Source organism: Erythrolamprus reginae, chromosome 5 (assembly GCF_031021105.1).
Source record: "Erythrolamprus reginae isolate rEryReg1 chromosome 5, rEryReg1.hap1, whole genome shotgun sequence".
Classification (NCBI taxonomy): domain Eukaryota; kingdom Metazoa; phylum Chordata; class Lepidosauria; order Squamata; family Dipsadidae; genus Erythrolamprus; species Erythrolamprus reginae.
The window spans coordinates 110,049,107-110,075,793 of record NC_091954.1 but is presented as its reverse complement, the minus strand read 5'-3'; the positions used below and the strand labels follow the sequence as shown (position 1 = coordinate 110,075,793).

The following is a 26,687-nucleotide window of genomic DNA, read 5'->3' as shown; positions in this document are numbered from 1 at the left end:
GCTAGTCTGGAGACAGATCATTCCAGAAAAGGGTCGAATTAGTTGCTAGGAGTCAACGTCTGTTGGGTGGCACTTAATCTCTATTAGTTAGGTCAGTAATGGAGCTGAGGTTTGACACAAAGTCTTCCATATAAATCACACTATCTTTGTGCATCATTGATATATAATTTCATATTCTGAAAATACCATTTTCTGCAGCGGTGTCCTGGGATGAATAGGACTGACTGATAGGGACAGTTGCTTTCCTCTTTTTGCACAATCTGCATTTCCTCCCCTTAGATAATCAAACTTTGCCTAGATGTCCCCACATATTTATTTTGCCTTTCCTCTTGTTTGCAGGACCTTTGGCAAATATTGCCTCCTCCCAAGTAAGCCAATGCGAGTGGTAGGTGGTGGTGTTGGCATAGCAAACAGAAACACTCCATAAAAAGGAGCCCCTGACGTCGGACCCTCTGAAGTCCACCTTCCTTCCCTTGGCGCCTTGTGCATCCTCTCTGAATCCAGCCATGAATTCCCTGGTAGCTCTCGTGCTCCTGGGTCAGTTTATAGGAGGCACATTGAGCTATTTCGTGATCCCGCAATTGGACTGCAACGGCGAAAAAGCTAAGGAGTTGGCAGACCTGGCCGTGCACTACATCAACGATCATAATCTACACGGATACAAACTAGCTCTCAATGTAATTGCAGATGTTCATTCCCAGTACCTGGTAAGTACAGTGGGAGGAGAATGTTTTCTAGTTTCATTTGCTAAATTAATAACAGGTGGTTTTTTTATGGGGTGAGGGAAGGATTTGATGTTATGCCTTTCTGCTGAGATTTGGGCAATTTATGGCCTCTTTGTAGTCAATGCTCTATTAACTCATAGCTTCCATTTCAGTTGAATTGCTAGACAGGTTCAGAAGATTGATAGCAGAAAAAGACCTCATGATCCATCTAGTCTGCCCTTATACTATTTCCTGCATTTTATCTTAGGATGGATATATGTTTATCCCAGGCATGTCTAAATTCAGATTCTGTGGATTTACCAACCACATCTGCTGGAAGTTTGTTCCAAGCATCTACTACTCTTTCAGTAAAATATTTTCTCATGTTACTCTGTTGATAGTGACACACAATCCCCCCCACCCTGTCCCATTGAATGCTTATGCTTCTGACCACTGCTTTTTTTAGCTGTGAGATCCTTAGAAAAGGAGGGTGGTCATCTCGTGATCTGCACCATACGCACAATATGTTTAAACTATGAATAAATAATAAAATAAGAGCATGTTTTTCTGTTTGCATTTTGATATGCAGAACCTGGTGTGAGCACTGGTGTCCACTCATTCTCTTGGGTTATTTAATGGTTCAGTGTGTGATGGAAATCCAGGAAAGGGTTCATTCTGCAACTGGGTTAAGTGTTGCATGGACTCTCCAATGGAGAAAAATGTTAGCTCCCTCCCAACAATCTTTTTTTAAAAAAATATATTTTTATTGATTTTGTAAGTATGGTTACATAAAACAAGCATAAAACAGTGCACGGTGCATATGCCCATCACCCGACCGACAATAACCATCACTACCACCACCAGGCTCTACTTTGCATTTGTTATTATTGAAAGAGTGATTGGAGTTTATTTTTCACATTTGAATCACAGATTCTACTCAGCATATAACCTTTCACCTTATTCCATCGTGCCATCAGCTTCTCCAGTTTATTTTCATCAAAGTTGTTTAATCTTATTTCCATGATTTCAAAATGTATGTGATCCACCATGTACCAGTACCACTTCTGTAGTGTCCATTTTATGTAAGCTCCCTCCCAACAATCTGATCTTCATTCCTGTCCCAAACATTTGTATCTAGGGGCGGCATACAAGTCCAATAAATAATAATAATAATAATAATAATAATAATAATAATAATAATAATAATAATAATAATAATAATAATATAGATAGTATCTATAGATAGACAGGACAGGACTACCCAATGCCATTTTTTGGAGTCCAAAGCAGCGCCGGGTTGCTCCTGGTTCAACCTGGTTCTGCAAACCAGTAATGGTGGCTGCAGGAGGCTCCATCCACCATCCGGGACACTTCTGCAGGAACTGGTAGCAACACAATTCAGAACCCTCTACTGCCCCAAATGAATTGACAATATGTACATACCTGAACCATGCAATTTCAGAAAAAGGCCATTTCTTCCACCAAAACTTGGCCGAAAAGAACATCTGGGAAATCCTCGTACCACATGCAGAACAGATCAGATGTTCATGTAGACAGTCTAGAGTTAAAGCTTTTGGGGTTAAAGCTTTTGAGAAGCACACCAGGGAAAGATCTATAACTTGCGCGTGAATTCAAACATTTCTGAGTCCGTTAAAGCAACAGAGACAGAAATATGAGTTATTCTCCTAATTTTTTATTTTAGGAATCCCATGGGGAGACAACCTACCTTGACCTATATCTTCTGGAGACAGATTGTCATGTCTTGGATCCAACTCCTGTCGAGAATTGTACTGTAAGACCACAGCATGAACATGTAAGTGTTTGAAGGTTTCTGAACATGCAAGACTTTGGGAGAAGACAGGTGGCTTCTTACCACTCTACCAAGAGTAAATTGAGTTTCTGAACACATATACACACAAACTGATATATTTATTTGTTTATTTTGTCTAACGTGTACGTAATTACAGACAATGTATAAACATGATTGTGAATATATAGTAGAAGCATGGTTATGAGTACATGACATTTTACAAATACATGGGAACATTGGGGCATGGACGATAGGCATGTCATGAGGTCAACAGTAGACAGTCTAAGGTTAAAGTTTGGGGGGTTTGGGGAAGGAACTACAGAGTCAGGTAATATATTCTCGCCATTGACCACTCTGTTGCTGAAGTCAATTTTTTTGCAATCAAGTTTGGAGCGGTTTAAATTAAGTTTGTATGTATTGTGAGCTTTTATATTGTTATGGTTGAAGCTGAAGTAGTCATTGACAGGTAGGACAGTGTAGAAGATAATTTTGTGTACTACACTTAGGTCAGATCAAGGCGGCGAAGTTCTAAATTTTCTAGGCCCAAATTTCAAGTCTGGTGGCATAAGGTATTCTGTTGCAAACAGAGGAGTCTATTATTGTTGAACAAAGGTTTAATGAAAGCTCAGGGGTCGCTAACATATTCCATGGGCATCATTTTGAGTTCCCGTTACATAGCCAAATTTCATTTCAACACTGAGCAATGAATTAGTCAGGAATTAAGAGGTCAATTCTTCTTTCATGTTCACCCTGTGACGCCCAAAGCTGAATTGTTCCCATGCCAGATTCCATGAAAACACCTTATTGCTCCTCTGCTTAAAACAGGAGGTATCCAACCACAGCAACGTTTAAGACCGCTGGACTTACAGAATTCCCCAGCAAGTTAGGTCCAAGGATAGACGCCTCAGGTTTAGAGATTAATGTACAATTTTCATCAACATGGAACTGACCATGTTCTCAAATTACAACACCTGCAAATGTTTCACCAAAGACACCAATAAGATGGTTTTGAAGCAAGTATGCATGTCAGGTTCAAAATCAAGATAGACCCTGAAAAACTTTGGACTTCATTTTTACAGGTTAGCAGTTAAATGTATTTTGTTTTGATTCTAATAATTTCATGGGAAATATTGCTTACTAAAAATTGTCATTTTTCAATGAAAACAAATGTTGAGTTAAACATTATAATTTGAATCACTAAGTAAGTAAATTGGAATTCAGACCATGGATCTTGATGAACATAGACATTTTTTTCGAACATAATACTTACATTTGTATATTAGGTCAAACCCAAAGTTTTCTCAAGAATTTGATTAGCTCTTCCTTCAGTGTTATGGTAGATGATACCACAGTAAAGATTATAATAGTCTTCTAATAGAACTTCTCATATTTACATTTCTGGATCTTGGGTCAGAGTGTGTGTGATTGTTATTAGTTTGTTAGTTATCAGGGAGATAAATTCAGACATAAATTGGTAGTGGTAGCTTAAAATCCATAACAATAAATGCAGCGGTGGGCAGCAGGCAGGACAGAGTAGAACGCCCGCAGAAATGAAGATGAGTGTGCAGCTCCAGCTGATCAGCGGCTGTCACTTCCTGGATTACTGGTCTCAGTTCGGCTCTCCTTTCTTCACTGCTGCTGCTTCGTCTGTGCTCCTTGCTTTTTTCCTCTTTCCTCCTTCCTGGCCTTGGACGAGCTTCCCTCTCTCCTGCCCGGCTCCCCTCCAGCCTCACGTGGCCACCTCCCACCTGAAGTGCAATCAGAATTTATTTTATTTTATTTTATTTTATTGGATTGGTATGCTGCCCCTCTCCATAGACAGCATATGACAATCCAATATTAAAACAGTTAAAAACCCTTATCGTAAAACCAAACATACATACAGACATACCATGCATAAAATTGTAAAGGCCTAGGGGGAAAGAGTATCTCAATTGCCCCATGCCTGGTGGCAGAAGTGGGTTTTAAGAAGCTTATGAAAGGCAAGGAGGGTGGGAACAAATCTAATCTCTGGGGGGATTTGGTCCGAGAGGGCTGGGGCCGCCACAGAGAAGGCTCTTCCCCTGGATCCTGCCAAGCGACATTGTTTAGTTGACGGGACCCGGAGAAGACCCACTCTGTGGGACCTAACTGGTCGCTGGTATTCGTGCAGCAGAAGGCGGTCCCTGAGATAGTCTGGTCCGGTGTCATGAAGGGCTTTATACGTCATAACCAACACTTTGAATTGTGATCGGAAACTGATCAGCAACCAATGCAGACTGCGGAGTGTTGGTGTAACATATTTGGGAAAGCCCATGATTGCTCTTGCAGCTGCATTCTGCACGACTTGAAGTTTCCGAACACTTTTCAAAGGTAGCCCCATGTAGAGAGCATTACAGTAGTCGAATTTCGAGGTGATGAGGGCATAAGTGACTGTGAACAGTGATTCCCGGTCCAAATAGGGCTGCAACTGGTGCACCAGGTGAACCTGGGCAAACGCCCCCCTCTCCACAGCTGAAAGATGTTTCTCTAATGTGAGCTGTGGATCGAGGAAGACGCCCAGGTTGTGGACCCTCTCTGAGGGTGTCAGTAGTTTCCCCCCCCCCCCAGGGGGATGAATGGGCAGATGGAATTGTCCTTGGGAGTCAAAACCCACAGCCACTCCATCTTATCAGGGTTGAGTTTGAGTCTGTTGACACCCATCCAGGCCCCAACAGTCTCCAGACACTGGCACATCACTTCCACTGATTCATTGATTGGACATGGGGTGGAGATGTAAAGCTGGGTATCATCAGCATACTGATGATACCTCAGCCCATGCCCTTGGATGAATTCACCCATCAGTTTCATGTAGATATTAAATAGCAGGAGGGAGAGGACCAACCCTGAGGCACCCCACAAGGGAGAGACCTCGGTGTCGACCTATGAACCCCACTAACACCGACTCCGACCGACCGGAGAGGTAGGAGGAGAACCACTGAAGAACAGTGCCTTCCACTCCCAATCGCTCCAGCCGGCACAGAAGGATACCATGGTCGACGGTATCAAAAGCCGCTGAGAGGTCAAGGAGCACCAGGACAGGATAAACCCCTGTCCCGGGCCCGCCAGAGATCATCCATCAACGCAACCAAAGCAGTTTCCATGCTGTAACCGGGCCTGAAACTCGACTGTTGATGGCCTAGATAATTGGCTTCTTCCAAGGACCACTGCAGCTAGAGCGCCACCACCTTCTCAACCACCTTCCCCATAAAGGGAAGTTTGGAGACTGGACAATAGTTATTGAGAATGGCTGGGTCCAGGGAAGGTTTCTTGAGGAGGGGGCGCACAAGTGCCTCCTTATAAGAGCCAGGAAAGACCCCCCCTCCCCAAAGAAATGTTGACAATCTCCTGGACCCAGCTCCATGTCACCTCCCTGCTGGCCAAGACCAGCCAGGAGGGACACGGATCCAGTAAGCAGGTGGCGGAACTCACAGCTCTAATGGCCTTGTCCACTCCATCAGGTGTCACCAAATCAAACTCTTCCCAGACAGATGGACAAGGATGGGCCCCAGTCACCTCGACTGACTCATTGTCAGTCAACTCTGTTATCCAATTGGAGTCAAGGTCCACCTGGATCCGAGCAATTTTATCACTGAAAAATGTGTTAAAATCCTCGGCATTGCTCTGCAAGGGCTTCCCAACTCCCCCCTGGTTAAGAAGGGAGTGGGTCACCCTAAAAGAGTGGCCGGGCAAGATTCTGCTGATTCAATCTGTTGAATACTCTGTATATTCTATTACCAAGGAAATTATGTAAATAGGTTGCGCCTGATTGGTTGAGGCGCTGACAGCTCGTTTTGAGCGGGAAAAAAATTGTATAAATAGAGCCGGCTTTTCCCTTGCCAGCTGAGACGCGTTCCAGCTGGTAGTCACTTCCTAAAGAGCTGAAAATAAAGAGAACCGTCTCGTTTACTTGCTGTCTCGAGTCACTTCACCTGGCGACGAGGATGGGATAGCTAGAGACAGAGTCTATGAACCAATACGCTACGCGCCTCAGAACCGTGCTGTCAAAATGCCGGTTTGAAAACCCGGAAGCACGCCTGATTGACGCCCTCATTTTTGGAATGAGGAATTCAACTGTAAGGAACAAGCTCCTGACCGAAGAGGAGCCTTCACTCCAGAATGTAATCAAGCTAGCCCAGACCGCTGAAGTGGCTGAGGCGGCTGCAAAAGAACTCAAGCACAACGATAAGCAGGAAGTCGTGGCTCACATCAATTCGCCTACTTGCAGAGCACACTCTCCATCCGAAATCAGGCGCAACCTATTTACATAATTTCCTTGGTAACAGAATATACAGAGTACTCAACACCCCTCCCTTCCTAGAAAAAAAAAACATACAGATTACTCAGAAAGCCATGTGATATATTCAGCCAATCGGTGTGGTCTTTGGGTGTTCCTTGTGGACCTGCGCAATTTTCAGTCATATAATTCTTTGTACAAAACACAGGGTGTAATCTATCCAAGATTGACCTTGCCCAGGCATACCAGCAGCTCCCAGTAGACGAACCTACATCATTATTCCAAACTATTGTCACCCATAGGGGAGCTTTTCGATGCACCCGATTGCAATTTGGAGTCAGTGTAGCCCCGGGAATATTCCAGAGTTTGATGGAACGACTGCTAACAGGAATAGGAGGAACCATACCTTACTTTGATGACATCCTAATTTCAGGAAGGGATCAGACCCAATTAAATTCAAGAATAAGGCAAGTTCTCACCAGACTGCAGAACAAGGGCCTAAGAGTAAAACCTGGCAAATGCGTATGGGGAACCAGAAGTGTTAATTTTTTGGGTTACACAATTGATGGCGAAGGGATCCATCCCACTAGTGATAAAGTCAGGGCAATACAAGACGCCCCAGAGCCCAAGAGTAAGTCTGAGTTACAAGCTTTTTTAGGGTTGCTTAATTTCTACTCTGTTTTTTTGAGGCAGAAGGCCACAGCAGCAGAACCCCTACACTGGCTGCTTCAGAAGGAAGTTCCTTGGCAATGGGGGAAAATTGAAAGTGAAGCCTTTTCCCGAATAAAGAGTCTCTTAACGTCCAAAAGCGTAGTGGTACAGTACAGTTCGTTACTTCCCCTACGTCTTACGTGCGATGCTTCCCCCTATGGGGTGGGTAGTGTACTGGCTCATGTGCTGCCTAATGGCACGGAGGCCCCTATCGCATTTTTCTCCAGAACACTGTCCAGCACAGAAAGAAACTACAGTCAGCTGGACAAGGAGGCTTTAGCATTAGTCTCAGGGGTGAAAAAATTCCACAATTACATTTTTGGTCGAACATTTCAATTAGTAACCGATCACAAACCATTGTTGGGCCTTCTAGCCCCAGACAGACCAACTCCACCATTCATGTCCCCTCGCTTGCTAAGATGGGGGATTTTTTTGTCAGGATACCAATATGAGCTAATTCATAAAGGAGGGTCAACTATTAACCATGCGGATGGCCTTAGCAGATGCCCCATTCCTGATTTAGTGGAAGACCCTGCCCCCTCTGCTGATGTATTATTGATAGATTTAGCTGATAACCCCCTGACAACTGCCAAAGAAGTGGCAGAGCATACAACTAAAGACCCCACTCTCATGAAGGTTGTTAATTGTGTTCTTAAGGGATGGAACAATGAAAACTTGGGGACAGACCTGTCTGAGTTCAAAAATAAGAGGTTAGAACTATCATATGTTAAAGGATGTCTATTATGGGGGGACCGGGTCGTGATACCAGAAAGTTTAAAGTCTAAAGTTTTGTCTATGCTGCATGTGGGTCATCCAGGCATCGTAAGGATGAAGGGGCTAGCAAGGGGGCATTTCTGGTGGCCAGGACTAGATGCCCACATTGAGAGGTGGGTGTCCAAGTGTGACCCTTGTCAGGAGTCAAGGCCAAGACCTCCAAAAACAACGCCTATGGACTGGGATCAACCCCAGGGCCCCTGGTCTAGATTGCACATAGATTTCGCTGGCCCCATTGATTCAAAATATTTCCTAATTGTAGTAGATGCATATTCTAAGTGGGTCGAGATAATATTAATGCATAACATCACCACATGCTCAACTATAAAAGTTTTACGCCATCTTTTTGCTACGCATGGCTGTCCAGATGTGTTAGTTTCTGATAATGGGCCCCAACTGACAGCCAGACAGTTTGAACTCTTCCTAGATCAGTTAGGGGTAAGGCACGCCCTCATATCTCCTTTTTCGCCATGGGCGAACGGATTGGCAGAGAGATATGTTCGGGTTGCCAAAGAAGCATTGAAAAGGGCTGGCCCTGGGGAGGTGCAGGAACACCTAGATGAATTCCTATTGGCACAACATATAACTCCCAATGCAAAAACCAACAGGAGCCCTGCAGAAATTCTTATGGGCAGGAAACTCAGGTCAACCTTGGATAGATTACACCCTGTGTTTTGTACAAAGAATTATATGACTGAAAATGCTGATAGACATATGTTTATAGGGCAATGTGTATTTGCAAGGAATTTTGATGGAGGCCTTAAGTGGCTTAAGGGCACAGTGTTACAACAAAAAGCACCAAAAACATATTTAATATCATTGAACGATGGCCGAGTTTGGACTAGGCACATCGATCATTTAAGAAGGTGCCCAGAAACTGAGTCTAGTGATAAAACACCGATTGTACACACAGACAAACCGACGGAGAACGACGCAACTCCAACATTAATGGATTTAAATATGGACTCACCACTTCGAAGCCGCTCGGCCAGCACAACGGAGCCATCTTCGTCAGCAGAGGTCGGTGATGTGCCAGCCAGCTCAACTCTGGGGGCCGGAGTTCAACCTGGGCCCTTGGAAGCCAGAGGAGGTACTGACGAACCGACCTCCTTCCATGCCGACGACGAAGGACTAACTGAATTGCGCAGGTCCACAAGGAACACCCAAAGACCACACCAATTGGCTGAATATATCACATGGCTTTCTGAGTAATCTGTATGTTTTTTTTTCTAGGAAGGGAGGGGTGTTGAGTACTCTGTATATTCTTTTACCAAGGAAATTATGTAAATAGGTTGCACCTGATTGGTTGAGGCGCTGACAGCTCGTTTTGAGCGGGAAAAAAATTGTATAAATAGAGCCGGCTTTTCCCTTGCCAGCTGAGACGCGTTCCAGCTGGTAGTCACTTCCTAAAGAGCTGAAAATAAAGAGAACCGTCTCGTTTACTTGCTGTCTCGAGTCACTTCACAATCAAGGCGGGATGATACGCGCATCTTGCCACCTTGAGCGCCACTTTGTAAGTCTTAATGTGAGCTCTTACAAGTGTTCAGTCAGATTCAGACTTACTCTTCCTCCATCACTTCTTTAGATGTCTTTTCTGGCATTTCAACTCCCGTAGCTCCTCAGTAAACCAAGGAGCTCTCCATGGTCTAGTGCCACAGAGAGGTCACAACCACGCAATCTGGTCAAGAACCTCCGTCGCAGCCTTATTCTAGGCAACGGCAAGAGACTCTGCCGAACTGTGGATGAGTGCATCTGGTAAAACCCCAAGCGCCCTTTGAAATCCCTCTGGGTCCATCAGGCATCTGGGGTGGAAGCACCTAGTCGGTTCCGCCTCCCTGCGGGGGAGGATTGGAGCCAGGAAGTCAAACCGCAGTAGAAAATGGTCTCACCATGACAAAGTCAACACTTCTAAGCCTGGCATTGAGTAGCAGCAGCCTGAGCCCAGGGCCAGGATTACACTCATCACCAGTACCCTGGGTTGAGCTCACGGAGCTGGAACAAGGTATCACTATTAAGCAGCAATCTCTCCTTCCCCTGGAAAGGCTAGCTCCATGGCTCCCGCCATATCTGCCACTCCCCAGCAACACCAGAATATTCTGACCCTCTGCCACCCTAGAGATAGGTGTCCCCTCCCCTCCTGCCTCTCCAGGTGGGTCAAGTATATCATTCATACCATTCACATTCACCTCATCCATACCATAATTCCACCCACCCCACCAATCCCACCAATACACATTACTCCACCCCACCCCAATTATCCATCAATTTTAAAAAAACCAATAATTTAATTAAAATATTAAATTAATAATAGTTAAAAACCACTAATAAAAATAAAAAATATACAGGATATAGGGAAAAAGCCCTTCATGGCACCGGACCAGGGTATCTACGAGACCGCCTTCTGCTGCACGAATCCCAGCGACCAGTTAGGTCCCACAGAGTGGACCTCCTCCGGGTCCCATCAACAAAACAATGTTGTTTGGCTGGGGCCCAGGGGAAAAGCCTTCTCTGTGGCAGTCCTGGCCCTCTGGAACCAACTCCCCCCCGGAGATTAGAATTGCCCCCACCCTCCTTGCCTTTCATAAGCTTCTTAAAAACCACCTCTGCCATCAGGCATGGGGGAACTGAGATATTCTTTCCCCCTAGGCCTTTACAATTCATGTATGGTATGTTTGTTTGTATGTATGAGTGGTTCTTTAAATAAGGGTTTTTTAGTTGTTTTAGTATTGGATTCACATGCTGTTTTTTGTTATTGTTGTTAGCCGCCCAGAGTCTACGGAGAGGGGCGGCATACAAATCCAATAAATAAAATAAATAAATAAATAGATAAATAAAAAATGCCATAATAAAAACAATACATTAGTTTTTTAAAAAATTCCTGAGTCACAGTTATTCCTCAAAAGGTACGGTAAGATTTTTCCAAAGGCAATAAAGTGAACAGACTGTTTTTTCAAAAATAGTAGTTGGGGGGGGGAGGGATATCACCTTAGTCTCCAGTCTTCTAAATAAGTTCTCACCCCCATTGTTGTAACTTTGGTGTCCTCCTGGCTCAGCTGGCTACATACAAGGAATGTGGTCCTTATTAGTCAGGTCTTGGTTTCCACAGGTTGCTTTCGAATGACGGCCCCTCTCACAGGTTGACATCTCCGGTACTCCACATGGTCTTAAAATGGCCACAATGCAGCCGTCAACTCCTCTCTCGATGGCCGGTCCTGGCCCCTCCAACCCACAGATCTTCTTCCAGCTGATCTTCTGGCACTGGCTGCTCTCACTACCAACGCTCCAGATTTGCCTGCTCCCGAGGGCACCCAGCCACCCAGCCGCCTTTGATCTTATCAGCTCAGCTTTCACCTGCTTTGTTTCCGCTCAGCTCCACATACTCGCACGCTCGCCTCGCTTTCACTCCACTTGGCTTCCATTTGCTCAGCTGCCTTAGTTCACAATCTCAATATAAATTGGCAATCTCAAAACAATCCAAAAAAACCCCTTAGCTCCTTTCAACCGCAGTTTTAGGGACGGAGACAGAGGCAGAGGGGGCGGCAGCCAAAGATGGCCGCTATCTTCTGCTCAACAGCTGATGTCACTGTATTTTTCCTTTGATCGCTGTTGTCTCAAAATGCCCTGAATAAAGCCCTCGACAGTTTCAGTCTCAGTCACAGATCTTCCTACATCAGGCAGTATTGAAAAGTGGGTTGAAGCACTAACCCAAAATGTTAAATCATGTTAAGTTTGTTGTTAACATGTTTAATGTGATGCATTTGTGTCTTTAGGCTGTTGAAGGACACTGTACTGTCACTGTTAAGACCAACACCAGGTTTGCTGCAAAATGCCACTCAAAGCCAGGTAATTCGTCTTCATCCCTCTTGGATTCTTAGCTGGGCTCCGCCACTTGCCGCCTGTCCATCTGGCCCTGCTGCTTACAGCAGCTCCGCTGTTCACGGCCAACATGGCCCTTAATTTTGGGGGCCTCGCTCCATGCCACCACTTGCTCACAAGGCCTCTTGCAGCTTTTGCCTCGCCGATCATCTACAAGGTTGTATCCTCAAAGCTTGTATTTTTTGTTCTCATTCTTTTTGCCAATGTAAGATTAGAGCATTTGTTGCTTGAGATTCGAAGTTGCCAGTTCTCAGACTATTGTGATACATGGTCAAGGTCTTTTTGAAGGGTAAAAGTATTCTCAATGGTGTTGAATAGTTTAACATTGTCAGCAAAGAGAACACAGTTGCTTATAATATGGTTACAAAGGTTGTTTATGTAAAGAATAAATCGTGTTGTTCCTAGAACGCTGTCTTGAGGGACACCACTGTTGACCGGTGCAGGGTTTGATAGGGCACTCCCTATTTTAACTATTTGGTGTCTGTTTGACAAGAGCATAGTTATCCAATCATGAAAGGGACCAGAGATGCCACAAGATTTTAGTTTCCAAAGTAGTTTATCATGTACTACTGAATAAAAATCTTTACAAAGTCTATGTAAATTGGGTCTATTGATTTACCTTGATTGAATTATGTAGTCCATATGTTTTTGCAGTGTGGGAGTTGCAGGTTACAGTATAAATTTTTCTGAAACCATTTTTTTCTGTTTGTTAGAGAATAGATTGTTAGTTTCTACGGGGAGGGTAATGGATTGATTAATGACAGATGCCATGACTTTGCAAGTGACACAACATAAAGAGGTTTGTGTGTAATTTTCAATGTTACTTGGCTCTCCTTTTTTGAAGATAGGGATGACTGTGGCCATTGACTGTAAATTGGATAAGAGGCTAGTTCTGAAGGATTTTTCAAAAATTATGCTAAGAGGTTCAGCAATGGCTGTGGAGAGCATTTTTTAAGAAATATACACATAGACTGTCAGGTCCAATGGATAGAGATGGTTTTAGGTTGCGTAATGCTTTCCCAACATAATCTGCTGTAAAATCAATTTGTGTTAGATTGTAGCATTTGTTTGTGGTACGACTAGGAAATATGGGGCATGAGCCAATTGCTGTTTACAAAGACAGAGCCGAATCATTTGGTCCTTTGAGGGGTGGAATGGATCTCAAGTCTTGGAGTTGATAGTTAACAAAGTTATAGAATGTGTGTGTGGATTCGGTGAGCTGAATAAATTGGTGGCTAGGATTTTGGTAGGAATTTTTAAAGTTAGCAACACAGCCAGGTTTCTTTTTCTGCTTACTTATATAAATAAGTTTCCTTATTTTTATGGTTTTCTTGAAAGCTTCCAGTGATGAAGCTCCCACAACCTCCGAAGACAAGCTGTTGCTTTGGTTGATTGAGCTTCATCACTGGAAGCTTTCAAGGGAGGACTGGACTGCCATCTGTCAGAAATGATGTAGGGTCTCCTTCTTGGACAGGGGGTTGAACTAGATGGCCTACAATATCCCTTCCAACTCTGTTAATCTGTCTGTCTCTATTAAGGCCCTTCTTGACATTTTTTTTTCTTTTCAGATTCGGAGGAAGATGTGCGGAGACACTGTCCGAAATGCCAAATTCTGCTGCCTCTGAATGACCATCATGTGGTAGAATGTGTGGATTACGTGATCCATAAACATAATGAAAAATTGCCGAACCATGCTTATCAAGTCCTGGAGATTTCAAGAGGGCAGCACAAAGTTAGTATGCAAATCTTAAAAAAGAATTCCAATGACCTCTTTCAGTTTAATGCTTTGATACTTCATATAACAAAGAGGAAGCATTGGGAGGTGGTCACGTGAGGCTGGAGGGGAGCCAGGCAGGAGGGAAGGAAGCTCATCCGAGGCCAGGAAGGAGGAAAGAGGAAAAAAGTGAGGAGTGCAGATGCAGCAGCAGCAGGGGAAAAAAGGAGAGCCCAGGCAAGACTGGTAATGCCAGAACTTAATGCCACCTGTCAGCTGGAGCGTTCCACCCCATCCTACCTGCTGCCCACCCCTGCCTACATACATACGTAAATTAATTAATTTTCCTGGTTGGGCAGAGTGGGGTGGACTAGAAGACCCCCAAGGTCCCTTCCAGCTCTAGTCTATTTAAATATTCTAAAACAGAAGCAATGAATCAGCCAGGTAAACGCTAAGAAATCCTTATTTCTTAAGGATGTTGGAGATCCCAAATGACCTCTCCCTCTGTCAAAAGAAGGTGGAGAATTCAGCAAGAACCGGTGACCATGGGGATGATGGGATATGAAGCAGACAGGACTAAAATTCCATTCTCCCAGCTCTTCACTTTTCCCATTTCTATCCACAGCCCAACTGAAACATCTCTTGCTTTGATTTCAGTTTGAGCCTGAAGCCTTCTATGTGGAGTTTGCTATTGTGGAGACCAACTGCACTCATGCTGAAGTTCACAACGACCACCATCACTGCCATCCCAAACCTGTAGGAGAAGCAGTAAGTGAAAAGGGTGGTCTCCAATCCTATTTAAGCAATTGCCATCTTTCTCTCTTTCTCTCTTTCTCCATCTCCCTCCCTCCCATTTCTTTCTCTCTCTTTCTCTCTTTTTCTTTCTTTCTTTCTTTCTTTCTTTCTTTCTCTCTTTCTCCAATCTCCCTCCCTCCCATTTCTTCCTGTCTCTTTCTCTCTTTTTCTTTCTTTCTTTCTTTCTTTCTTTCTTTCTTTTCTCTCTCCTCTCTCCCTCTCTTTCTCTCTTTTCTTTCTCTTTCTTCCTCTCTCTCCCTCTCTCTCTCCTTTCTTTCTTTCTTTTTCTTTCTTCTCTCTCTCCTTCCTCTCTCTCCCTCTTTTTCCTTCCTTCCTTCTTTCTATCTTTTCTTCCTTCTTCCTTCCTTCCTTCTTTCCTTACTTCCTTTCCTTTCTTCTCTCTCTCTCTCTCTCCCTCCCACAGTCCTACCCCTCTCCTAGCAAACCAGGACCACATTCCAAATAAATATACAAAGCCAAATACTCAGTACAGAAATATAGACTTGACTCTAGCTCTCACCAGCCCAAATCCTACAATTTATTTATTTATTGATTGATTCATTTATTGATTAATTAATTAATTAATTAATTAATTACATTCTACTTCTATGCTCCCAATCGCGAATGACTCAGGGCGGTTAACAACAATATAACCTATAACGTTAATTTCTTCACAATTTGCCCAAAAATAATGCACTCCCCATCACCTCCCCCAAACTTCCAGTCAACATCTGAAGAACATTTTGATGCTAAATAGTCTAATGTATTGGGTTGTGATCTGACCAGATTCTTTAATTCACTAATAAAGTTTTGTTTCATATGGACATATCTTAATTCTTCCTTCTCTCCCTCTTTCTCTCCAGCATATTGGATTCTGCAAAGCGACTGTGTTTAGATCACATAATGCCACTGAAAAACCTAAAGATGAACAGTATGAGTCAGACTGTGTCATCTTTGATATCAAGGTATGTATGATAAATTCAATTTTGTTCATCTTCTTTCCCCTTTCTCCACACCCAAGTTTCTTATCCTCTTTAAAATGTGTACACTTCAACTCCCAGGCTGGCTGGGGAATTCTAGAACCTGAAGTCCATATATCTCCTGATTTTTCTTATCCATTCTGTCCATCTACCGGGCTCAAAATTGACTCCCTATAGCAGCGTTTCCCAACCGGTGTGCCGCAAGACACGGTCAGGTGTGCCACGAAGCTCCTAGGGAAGCTCCAGCTGGGCGGGGCGCTGCCGATGCCGGTGCCTCCGACCTGGAGCTCCCACTCGCAGCTGTCCCCCCGGCTACTGCCCGATACCGCTGTTTTTGTGCTCTCCTGCTGGGCCCCAAAGAAGGAAGGTGGGGAAAAAGAGAACTTCATTCTTCGCGCCTTCTTTTTCCCGCCTTCCTTCTTAGGGGCCCAACAGGAGAGTGCCAAAAACAGCGGCATTGGGCAGTAGCCAGGGGACAGCTGCGAGTGGGAGCTCCAGGTCGGAGGCACCGGCAGCGCTCTGCCCAGCTGGAGCTTCCCTGGCGTCGGCGGCAAGTGTCCTTTGGGGCCCAGCGGGAGGACACTGGTGGTGGGAGTGGGAGGGTGCCAGCTGCAGCGGCCCCAGGCAGTCCCGGGGAGATGGCGGCGGCAAGAGGGGGTTCCAGGATGGAGGCACCGACGATGGCGGTTGGACGTGCTGCTGGAGACGTACATGCTGGCGCTGCGGGGCTGGCACTGGCTCGCTGGCTGGGCCGGAGGTGCCAGCCCCATGCCCAGCGCAGCGCCAGCATATACGGCGTCCAGCAGCACATCCAGCTGCCACCGTCAGAGTTCCCGCTCGCGGTCAGCTGCTCTGCCACCACCCTTGGCTACTGCCTGATGCCGCTGTTGTCGGCGTGGTAGAAAGAGAGAGATAGCAAGAGAGAGAGAGAAAGAAAGAAAGAAAGAAAGAAAGAAAGAGAGACAGAGAGAGAGAGAGAAAAAGAGAGAGATAGCAAGAGAGAGAGAGAGAAAGAAAGAGATAGCAAGAGAGAGAGAGGCAGAGAAAGAGAGAGACAGAGAAAGAGAGAGAGAGAAAGAAAGAAAGAAAGATAGCAAGAGAGAGAGAGAAAGAGAGACATAGCAAGAGAGACAGAGAAAGAAAGAGCCATAGCAAGAGAGAGAGAGAAATAGAGACAGAGAGAGAGAGACAGAAAAAGAGAGAAAGAGAGACATAGCAAGAGAGGCAGAGAGATAGAGAGAGAAAGAGAGTCACAGCAAGAGAGAGAGAGAGAGAGAGAAAGAAAGAGAGATAGCAAGAGAGACAGAGAGAGAAAGAGAGACATAGCAAGAGAGACAGAGAAAAAGAGAGAAAGAGAGAGAAAGAAAGAGAGAGAGAAAGAGAGAGAGAAAGAGAGAGAGAAAGAGAGAGAAAGAAAGAGATAGCAAGAGAGAGAAAGAGAGAGAATGAAAGAGAGATAGCAAGAAAGGCAGAGAGAGCAAGGGAGAGAGAACGACATAGAGGGAGGGAAGGAGAGAGAGAAAGAGAGCAAAAAAGAGAGGAAGAAAGAAAGAGGGATGGAGAGAAAGAAGGGAAGGAAGGAAGAGAGAGAAAGAGGGAGGGAGAAATAGAGCGAAATGGAGGAAGAGATTTTTTTTTGTCCAAACTTTTCTTTAGCCGCCCCTTCCCCCCCCCCCCTTTCAGTGTTCCCCAGGATTTTGAAAATATGAATAATGTGCCGCGGCTCAAAAAAGGTTGGGAGCCCTATAGCATCTATAGATTCCCCCGCGTCCCTTCACATCAGATGCTGTGATATATAATACGGTTTGTTTGGTCTTGGCTTAGAATGATGCAGCCTTAGATTCTTTTATTTATATCCTTCCTTTTCTCTAAGATTATTATTTTTATCCTCACTAGGACCCTTTGGGTTGTAGGTTGGGCTGAAACAGAATATCTGAAATTTATTTAGCCAGGAAAAGTTTGAATCTAATCTCCTCAATTTAAATCTGACTCCTTAATTGCCATTCTATTCATTCAACAAACTGTCCCAACTGTCCCAACAAAGATCCCATGACTCCGTCACATGGAAGAGTGTCAGTTGTCAAGCATCTGAAATTTGACCACAAGGATGCTGCAATGGTCATGGGTGTTAAAAAATAGTCAGAAGTCACTTTTTCCAGGGCTGTTGTAACTTCAAAGAGTCACTAAATGAATGAGGAGTATTGAAAATATTAAGAGCCGTCAATTTTCTTGATTTTCTATTTTCAATTTCCAGTGGATTTTCTTAATTCACTTTTATGAATTCATATCTATCTCTCTATCTCTCTATCTCTCTATCTCTCTATCTCTCTATCTCTCTATCTCTCTATCTCTCTATCTCTCTATCTCTCTATCTCTCTATCTCTCTATCTCTCTATCTCTCTATCTCTCTATCTCTCTATCTCTCTATCTCTCTATCTCTCTATCTCTCTATCTCTCTATCTCTCTATCTCTCTATCTCTCTATCTCTCTATCTCTCTATCTCTCTATCTCTCTATCTCTCTATCTCTCTATCTCTCTATCTCTCTATCTCTCTATCTCTCTATCTCTCTATCTCTCTATCTCTCTATCTCTCTATCTCTCTATCTCTCTATCTATCTATCTATCTCTCTATCTATCTCTCTATCTATCTCTCTATCTATCTCTCTATCTATCTCTCTATCTATCTCTCTATCTATCTATCTATCTATCTATCTATCTATCTATCTATCTATTTATTTTGATCTCAATGCCACCCAACCCCAAAGGACTCAGGATGGCTTCCAACAATTAAAAACCTCTAAAAAAACCTAATAAGACTAATATAAAATAGACACAACAACATACATACAGACCAATCCTTCACATTCATATATGTGGCCAAGGACGTTAATTTCAGAAGCCCCGGGCCTGCCGGCATAGCCAGGTCTTTGAGGCCCTATGAAAGGCCAGCAGGGCGGATGTCAGGGGGGAGTTGATTCTGTAGAGCTGGGGCAGCCACAGAGAAGGCCCTCCTCCATGGTCCCACCAACCTGCATTGCTCAGTCGACGGGACCTGGAGGAGGCCAACTCTATGTGCTCTAATTGGTCTCTGGAGGTATGTGGCAGGAGACAGTCCCGTAAATAGTCTGGTCCTAAGCCATATAGGGCTTTATAGGTAATAACCAACGTCTTGAATTGTGCCTGGACTAGTGCAGCTGGCAGAGTGTAGGTGATTCATTGTGAATGAGCAGAAGCAAAAACCAAGATGGCAGTGCCTGTGGTGCCGCCAAGGAAAACCAGTTTGGGCGCATTACAGACATAGGTCGCTGCCGGTTCTAGCAACCCAGGCCACCAAATTACATGGTGAGTAGAATCCGAGACCAAGCCAGTTGTAAAGAACCGATTTGAACAGTAATGAGCTGCTGCCCCCACGGGGAGGTGGGAACAACGCAGTGGGAGAAGTAAGTTTATGCACTATTTATTGAATACTTAATAGTTTTTTATTGTCCTTCCTTCTCTACTACCTTAGTATGATCCTTAATTATTTTTAAAATAAGAAATAATTAAATAGTATTTTTTTACTCATAAATGCTTTAATTATTATATATTAACACTGTGCTCCTCAACACATTCACATGTCATTTGTCCTTTTTGTGGCTATTCAAATAATGTAACTAAATCAACTGAAAACTTATCTTGGTTGGTAAGCCACTCCACTGAGTTTACATGACCTTTAAGCTACCACCCCCGGTCACATGATTGTCAAACCACTCCTACCTGGTCCCATAACCATCAAGCCACACCCACAAAATAACCCACGGCCACAGAATGGCAGTGCTTTGCAACCCTCTCTAAGTGGTTTAGAGAGCCAGCCAATTGCCCCCAACAATTGGTTCCTCATTTGGAAGACCGAGTCAACCTTGAGCCTAGTGAAAGTCACTCTGCCAAAATTCAAGCAGCCAGGAGTCAGCAAATGTAGCACTGCACTCTAACCACTGCGCCACCGTGGCTCACGGTTCAACGGCTGAAGAAAATTCATCTGTGTTTGTATGTTGTTCTTTTGTTTTGTTTTTTCCAGGAGGGACATTCTCGCACCCATTTGATCGACCATCACTTTGGAAAACATGTTGCTTCCCCAGCACACAGCAATACTGTCCTAGACCTTGCCCATTCGCACAAGGATAAAAATACCGTATATTCTTTGGCGGTATTTGATGCGACTGAGGACGGAACAGATATATTAATAGACGGTGCTCACAAAAGTGATGAAAACATTTGCCCAGGAAAAATTCATCACTTCAAGGTGTAGGCCAGCCGTGCCAGAGAGCAGAGAGAATCCGCCCAGTTAGTGCAAAGCCCTTTTCCAAATCTGAATTCAAACCTTGAATCTAAAAAGGGGGTTTAGCCTGATACATTAAAGTCTTGGACAAGTGTTGTGATTACCTATTGTTGTTATGAGAAAGTGGCTTTGTACTTGTGACTTTCTGCTTTTAGAACGACAAACACTCATTGTGAACCGAACATCTTTCAGTCTTTCTCTGTTCCACCATGAAGAAACGTGAACAAAATTTATATTATCCCCAAAGTCAAAATTCTTCTTTTTATTTTCAAAGAGAAAATGCATAACATTTGACAATAATATCTGCTCATTACCTCTATACCTTCTGAGATTCCCCCCCCCCCTATGAATTTCTCACCATGCTACATTATTTTACGGGGGCAAATGTTGAACAAAGTCCAATATATTGAAAGCAAAAGGCATGAGGTACTTCCTAAATAAAATATTCATTTCTAAAATGGCTTTGCCCTTTGTTTTGCTTTGAGTGGATTCGGTCACTGGGTGAAAATACTGGGAATTATAGTTCAGCATCTCTAGGGAAGGACAGTGGGTCAACCTATTCTCGAAAGCACCTGAAGGACGGGTGGACGGGTGGGTGGGCGGGCGGGCGGGCGGGCGGACAGGCGGGTGGATGGGCGGACGGACGGACGGACGGACAGACAGACAGACAGACAGACAGACAGACAGATAGATAGATAAGAACATAAGAAGAGCCATGCTGAATCAGGTCAAAGCCTATTGAGTCCAGCATTCTGCGTCACACAGTTAGCCACCAATTGTCTTTGGGGATCTTGAGCAGAAAGAGAAGGCAAAACTCTCCCTTTCCCTCAACCCCCAACAAATGGTACCCAAAGGAATCCTGTCTCCCTCAACCAACATAGAGACAACACTTGGATATCCGTTTCAATGACCACCAATACACTTGGCATCCATGAATCTGTCTAATCCTGCTTTGAAGCTATCCAGACTGAAAGTTGTCACGGCCTCTTCTGAAGTGAATTCCATAAACCAATGAATAGAATAATAATACAGTATTTAAAAAATTAAAACTTGACAATGGAAAAATAAAGACTAAAAAAGCAGCATCTTTTCTACTTTATGTTCAAGTATATTTTGAACATCTCTTCTTTTTGATGCAATGCAAAACTCTTTTGGTCTCCCTGGGATTCAAACATCTTTGAACAGATCAAATCATTTTCATACTATAAACTTTCTCTTCTTGTCTCTGTCCTAGGCCATGTTATAGTAGCATCTCTGCTTTATGACTGATTAGGCCAATATGGTAGGGTTTGGTTTTTTATTATTATTATCATTATTTTGTTAAAGTATTCTCGCACACAATTTTAATTCCAATATATACTAGTCCCACTAGCTCATGCCTCACAATCAGAAGACTGTGAACTCGATCCTAGATAGAGGCAGATATTTCTCTGTCTAGGCATAATGAGAATATATTTTCTGAAAAAAAACTCTGCCTGGCACCAGGAAGGGCATCTAGCCATGAAACACTCTGCTAGCTCCATTCAGTTGCCCTGACTCCACCCTACAAGAGATTATGGGGTCGTTGAAAGATAATTATGACGTAATAGTTCCACTAAAAGTAGAATCTAAATAAAGTAATAGAATTCAGTACAAGTATTCCACAAACTGCAACCACGGCTCAGACAAACATTTCTGTTGCTAACCAAGACGGTTGTTAAGTGAGTTTTGCACCATTTTATGACCTTTCTTGCCAAACTTGTTAAGTGAATCCCTGCACTTGTTATGTGAGTTAACACCATTGTTAATTGAATCTGGCCCCCATTGACTTGGCTTGTCAGAAGGTCACAAAATCTGATCACATGATCCCAGGACTCTGTAACCATCATAAATATGAACCAGTTGCCAAGCATCTAAATTCTGACCATGGGATCATAGGGATGTTGCAATGGTCGCAGGTGTGAAAAAAAGGTTATATGTCACTTTTTTCAGTGCCGTTGGAACTTTGAACAGTCGCTAATAGAATGGTTGTAAGCCAAGGACTATCTGTAATGGCAGCATTATAAATTCAATTATTTATACCGTGATAATTTAAGAAAAGATAATCTTTACTGTCATATTTTTTTAATGTGGGTACACTGGCACATATTAAAATTAAGTTCTGTTGCTTGTTTTCAAAAGGAAGTATATACCCAGACACATATACAACAAATAGTGTATATAGCATATATTGTATATACACTATATAGAGATAGAGATAGAGATAGAGATAGAGATAGAGATAGAGATAGAGATAGAGATAGAGATAGAGATAGAGATAGAGATAGAGATAGAGATAGAGATAGAGATAGAGATAGAGATAGAGATAGAGATAGAGATAGAGATAGAGATAGAGATAGAGATAGAGATAGAGATAGAGATAGAGATAGAGATAGAGATAGAGATAGAGATAGAGATAGAGATAGAGATAGAGATAGAGATAGAGATAGAGATAGAGATAGAGATAGAGATAGAGATAGAGATAGAGATAGAGATAGAGATAGAGATAGAGATAGAGATAGATAGAGAGAGAGAGAGAGAGAGAGAGAGAGAGAGAGAGACAGATAGATAAGAACATAAGAAGAGCCATGCTGAATCAGGCCAAAGCCCATTGAGTCCAGCATTCTGTGTCACACAGTGGCCCACCAATTGTACATGGGGATCTTGAGCTGAAAGAGAAGGCAAAACTCCCCATTTCCCTCGACACCCAACAAATGGTACCCAAAGGAATCCTGCCTGCCTCAACCAATATAGAGACGACACTTGGACATCCGTTTCAATAATCACTGATACAATTTGGCATCCATGAATCTGTCTAATCCTGCCTTGAAGCTATCCAGACTGACAGTTGTCACGTCCTCTTCTGGAAGTGAATTCCATAAACCAATGACCCTCTGGGTGAGGAAATATTTCCTTTTATTTGTCGTCACTTTCTTACCTATCAGCTTTAGGGAGTAGCCCCTTGCCCTAGTATTGTGTAATAGAGAAAAGATTTTTTTTCTATCCACCTTTTTTGTTCCATGCATGATTTTATACACTTTGATCAAGTCACCTCTTAAATGCCGTCTTTCAAGGTTGAAGAGGCCAAGGAATTGCAACCTGGTTTCATAAGGGAGGTGCTCCATTTCCTTGATCATTCTTGTTACCCTTTTCTGCACCTTTTCCAGTTCCATTATATCCTTCTTGAGGTGCGGTAACCAGAACTATACACAGTACTCCAAATGTGGTCTCACCATCGATTCGTACAGAGGCAACACAACATTTGCCGACCTGTTTTCGTTTCCCTTCCTAATCATGACAAGCATGGGATTTGCCTTTTTTTTTACTGCTGCTGTGCACTGGATTGACATCATCATTCAGCTGTCCATCAAAACCCTAAGATCCCTCTTGTTGGGTTGTCTCAGAAAGCTTGGTCCCCCTCATTTGGTAGGTATAATTGGGGTTCTTTGGCCCGATATGCATAACTTTGCATTTGTTTAGGTTAAAAGGCATTTGTCACTTTGTTGCCCAGTCACTCAATTTTGAGAGACCTTTCTGCAGCTCCCAAAAATCACTTTCAATTTTCACTACCCGGAACAATTTAGTGTCATCAGCACTACATCATTATTTACTGCTACATCCAGATCATTAATGAATAAATTAAAAAGTAAAGGTCCCAAAACTGAACCTTGGGGAATATCACTTCTCACCTCTTTCCATCCAGAGAATTTTCCATTTATTGCCACCCTTTGCTTCCTACAATTTAGCCAGTTACCAATCCAGGACAAGACCTATCCTCTAATTCCATGGCTGAAGAGCTTTTTTAGGAGCCTTTGGTGAGGGACTTTGTTAAAGGTCTTTTGAAAGTCAAGATATACTTTTTCAACACCATAACTAAATCAGTAGGCCAGCGCAACACGGTGGACCTCATATACTTAGACTTCAGCAAAGCTTTCGACAAAGTCGACCACCATCTCCTAATCAACAAATTAGAAAAAAGCGGAGTAGACTGCAACACATGCAGGTGAGTCAATAGCTGCATCTACACCCAACGAGTTGTCCTCAGCGGTTCCAAATCCACATGGAAGAATGTAGGCAGTGGGGTACCACAGGGTTCAGTCCTGGGCCCTGTGCTCTTCAACATTTTCATCAACGACTTGGACGAGGGAATAGAAGGGCAACTGATCAAATTCGCAGACGACACCAAGCTGGCGGGGTAGCCAATACTCTAGAAGACAGGCTCAAATTACAGAAAGACCTAGACAGACTAACACAGTGGGCCCACACCAACAAAATGGCAGAAAAAACCCTGGATACACATACAACCTGGGAGAAACCCCTCTTAGCAGTAGCGACTGCGAAAGAGACCTTGGAGTCTTGGTGGACAATCAACTAAACATGAGCCAACAATGTGCAGCAGCAGCTAAAAAAGCCAACACAATCCTAAGCTGCATCAACAGGGGAATACACTCCAAGACCAGGGAAGTCTTAATACCACTCTACTACGCCCTGGTCCGACCACACCTAGAGTACTGTATTCAGTTCTTGTCACCTCACTTCAAAAGAGACATTGAAACTCTGGAGAAGGTGCAAAAAAGAGCAACCAAGATGATTAAGGGATTGGAAACCAAGACTTATGAAGAGAGACTGAGGGAACTGGGCATGGATAGCATAGAGAAAAGGAGGGCCAGAGCAGACATGATAGCAGTCTACAAGTATACGAGGGGATGTCACAGAGAGGAGGGGATCACTTTATTCTTCAGGGCACCAGAGGGCCGGACGAGGAACAACAGCTGGAAGCTGACCAAGGAGAGATTCAACATGGAAGTAAGGAGGAACTTCCTGACGGTCAGAGCAATCAATCAATGGAACAACCTACCAGCAGACGTTGTCAACTCCAACACTCTGGACATTTTTAAGAGAAGATTGAACTGCCACTTGACTGGTGTACTATAGGGTTCCTGCTTGGGCAGGGGGTTGAACTCGATGGCCATCATGATCCCTTTCAACTCTAACAATAAATAAATAAATAAATAAATAAATAAATAAATGAATGAATGAATGAATGAATGAATGAACGAACAAACAAACAAACAATATCAACTGGGTCTCCTTTATCTATGTGTTTATTTACACCCTCAAAGAATTTTAAAAATTTAGTAAGACATGATTTCCCTTTGCAGAAACCATATTGATTTTCTTTCAGCAATGCCTGTTCTTCTATTTAAAAATAGTTTATTTATTAAATTAGTGAAAAAGGGAAGGGAATATAAACAGGGAAAGAAAAAGAGAAAGAGGAAGGGGAAAGGATACAAAATCAAATGGTTTAGAAAAATATTAGAATTATACATAGTAATACTTAAAAAGTTTTTATATCAATAGTATATTTCTCCGACTATGTAAGTAAAAGATATCCTTGTTGTTACCATTTATATCTTATGTTATATTTATAATTCATACCTTTAATTTCCAATGCCTGTTCTTCTACGTGCCCAACAATTTTATCTTTAAACTGACTGGTCTATAATTTCCTGGATCACCTCTGGGTCCTTTCTTGAATATCAGAGTTACATTTGCCTCCCTCTAATCCTCAGGTACAATGCCTGATCTTAGAGAAAGATTATATATTATAGCTAGAAGTTCAGCAATTTCATACTTGACTTCCTTGAGAAATCTAGGGTGGATGCCATCTGGACCCGGCGATTTGTTGACATTTAGTTTAGAGTGGCATGAAAGAACATCTTCCTTGTTTATCTCTAACTGGTTTAATTCTTCTACTTCCCTCCCTGAGAAAACTAACTCAGTAACAGGCAAATGCTCTCGATACTCCTGAGTGAAAATGGAGAGAAAGAAGTCATTTAGCCTCTCATCAATCTCCTTATCTTCTCTGATTATCCCCTTCTGACCATTGTCACTGAGTGGCCCACCTATTTTTCTGGCTGGGTTACTGATTCTGATTTTACTTTAAAAAAAATATTCTACGTGCCCAACAATTTTATCTTTAATAAATAAATATTATTTATTTATCCATCCATTATTTTTCATATTCTTTGCTATATGCTCCTCAAAACCTCTCTTGACTTTCCTGACTATCGCCTTGCATTTATTCTGCCAGAGTTTGTGATCCTTCCTGTTCTCTTCAATAGAATGAGCCTTCCATTTCTTAAATGGGTTTTTCTTCTTTCCAGCAACCTCCTTTACCTTGTTCATAAGTCATACTAGTGTCCTCTTATACTTTCCAGTCCTCTTTCTTCTTTTAGGAATAAATTTTAGTTGAGCCTGGTGTAACGTATTTTTAAAGAGTTTCCAAGCATTTTGGATAGATTTCACTTTTTTTATTATTCCTTTTACTTGCTTCTTTACTGTTTTCTTCACATTGGTGAAATTCCCTCTGTGAAAGTTTAGAGTCTCTGTGTTTGTTTTCACTGAAAATTTGCTATCCATGGTTAAGTGGAAGGTCATTGCCTTGTAATCACTGGTTCCTATGAGCTCAGTTACAAAGACCTCATGAATCATATCCTGTGTATTAGTCAGAACCAAGTCCAGGATCCCCTTTCCCCTGGTTGGTTCCATGGCCATCTGCTCAAGGGAATAATCAGCTAACGTGTCGAGGACTCTTGTCTCTCTCTCGTGTGTAGAACAAGAATTTATCCAATCTATTCCCCGAATATAGGGGATAGTAGACGTCCCCCATTATGACTGCCCTATTTATTTTTGAGGCCTCCCTAAATTCATTTTCCAAATAGCAATCTG

At 43.0% G+C, this 26,687-nt stretch overlaps 1 protein-coding gene across 1 annotated transcript; it reads left to right on the top strand.

The window, feature by feature from the left end:
* Positions 1-417: 417 nt before the first annotated feature.
* LOC139168219 (antihemorrhagic factor cHLP-B-like) lies at positions 418-20,395 on the top strand. Its single transcript, XM_070753730.1, has 7 exons — positions 418-707; positions 2,407-2,517; positions 12,025-12,097; positions 13,699-13,862; positions 14,502-14,612; positions 15,503-15,604; positions 19,677-20,395. Exons 1-7 carry the CDS (start codon positions 507-509, stop codon positions 19,905-19,907), a joined length of 993 nt encoding a protein of 330 aa, XP_070609831.1. The 5' UTR covers positions 418-506; the 3' UTR covers positions 19,908-20,395.
* Positions 20,396-26,687: the final 6,292 nt, after the last annotated feature.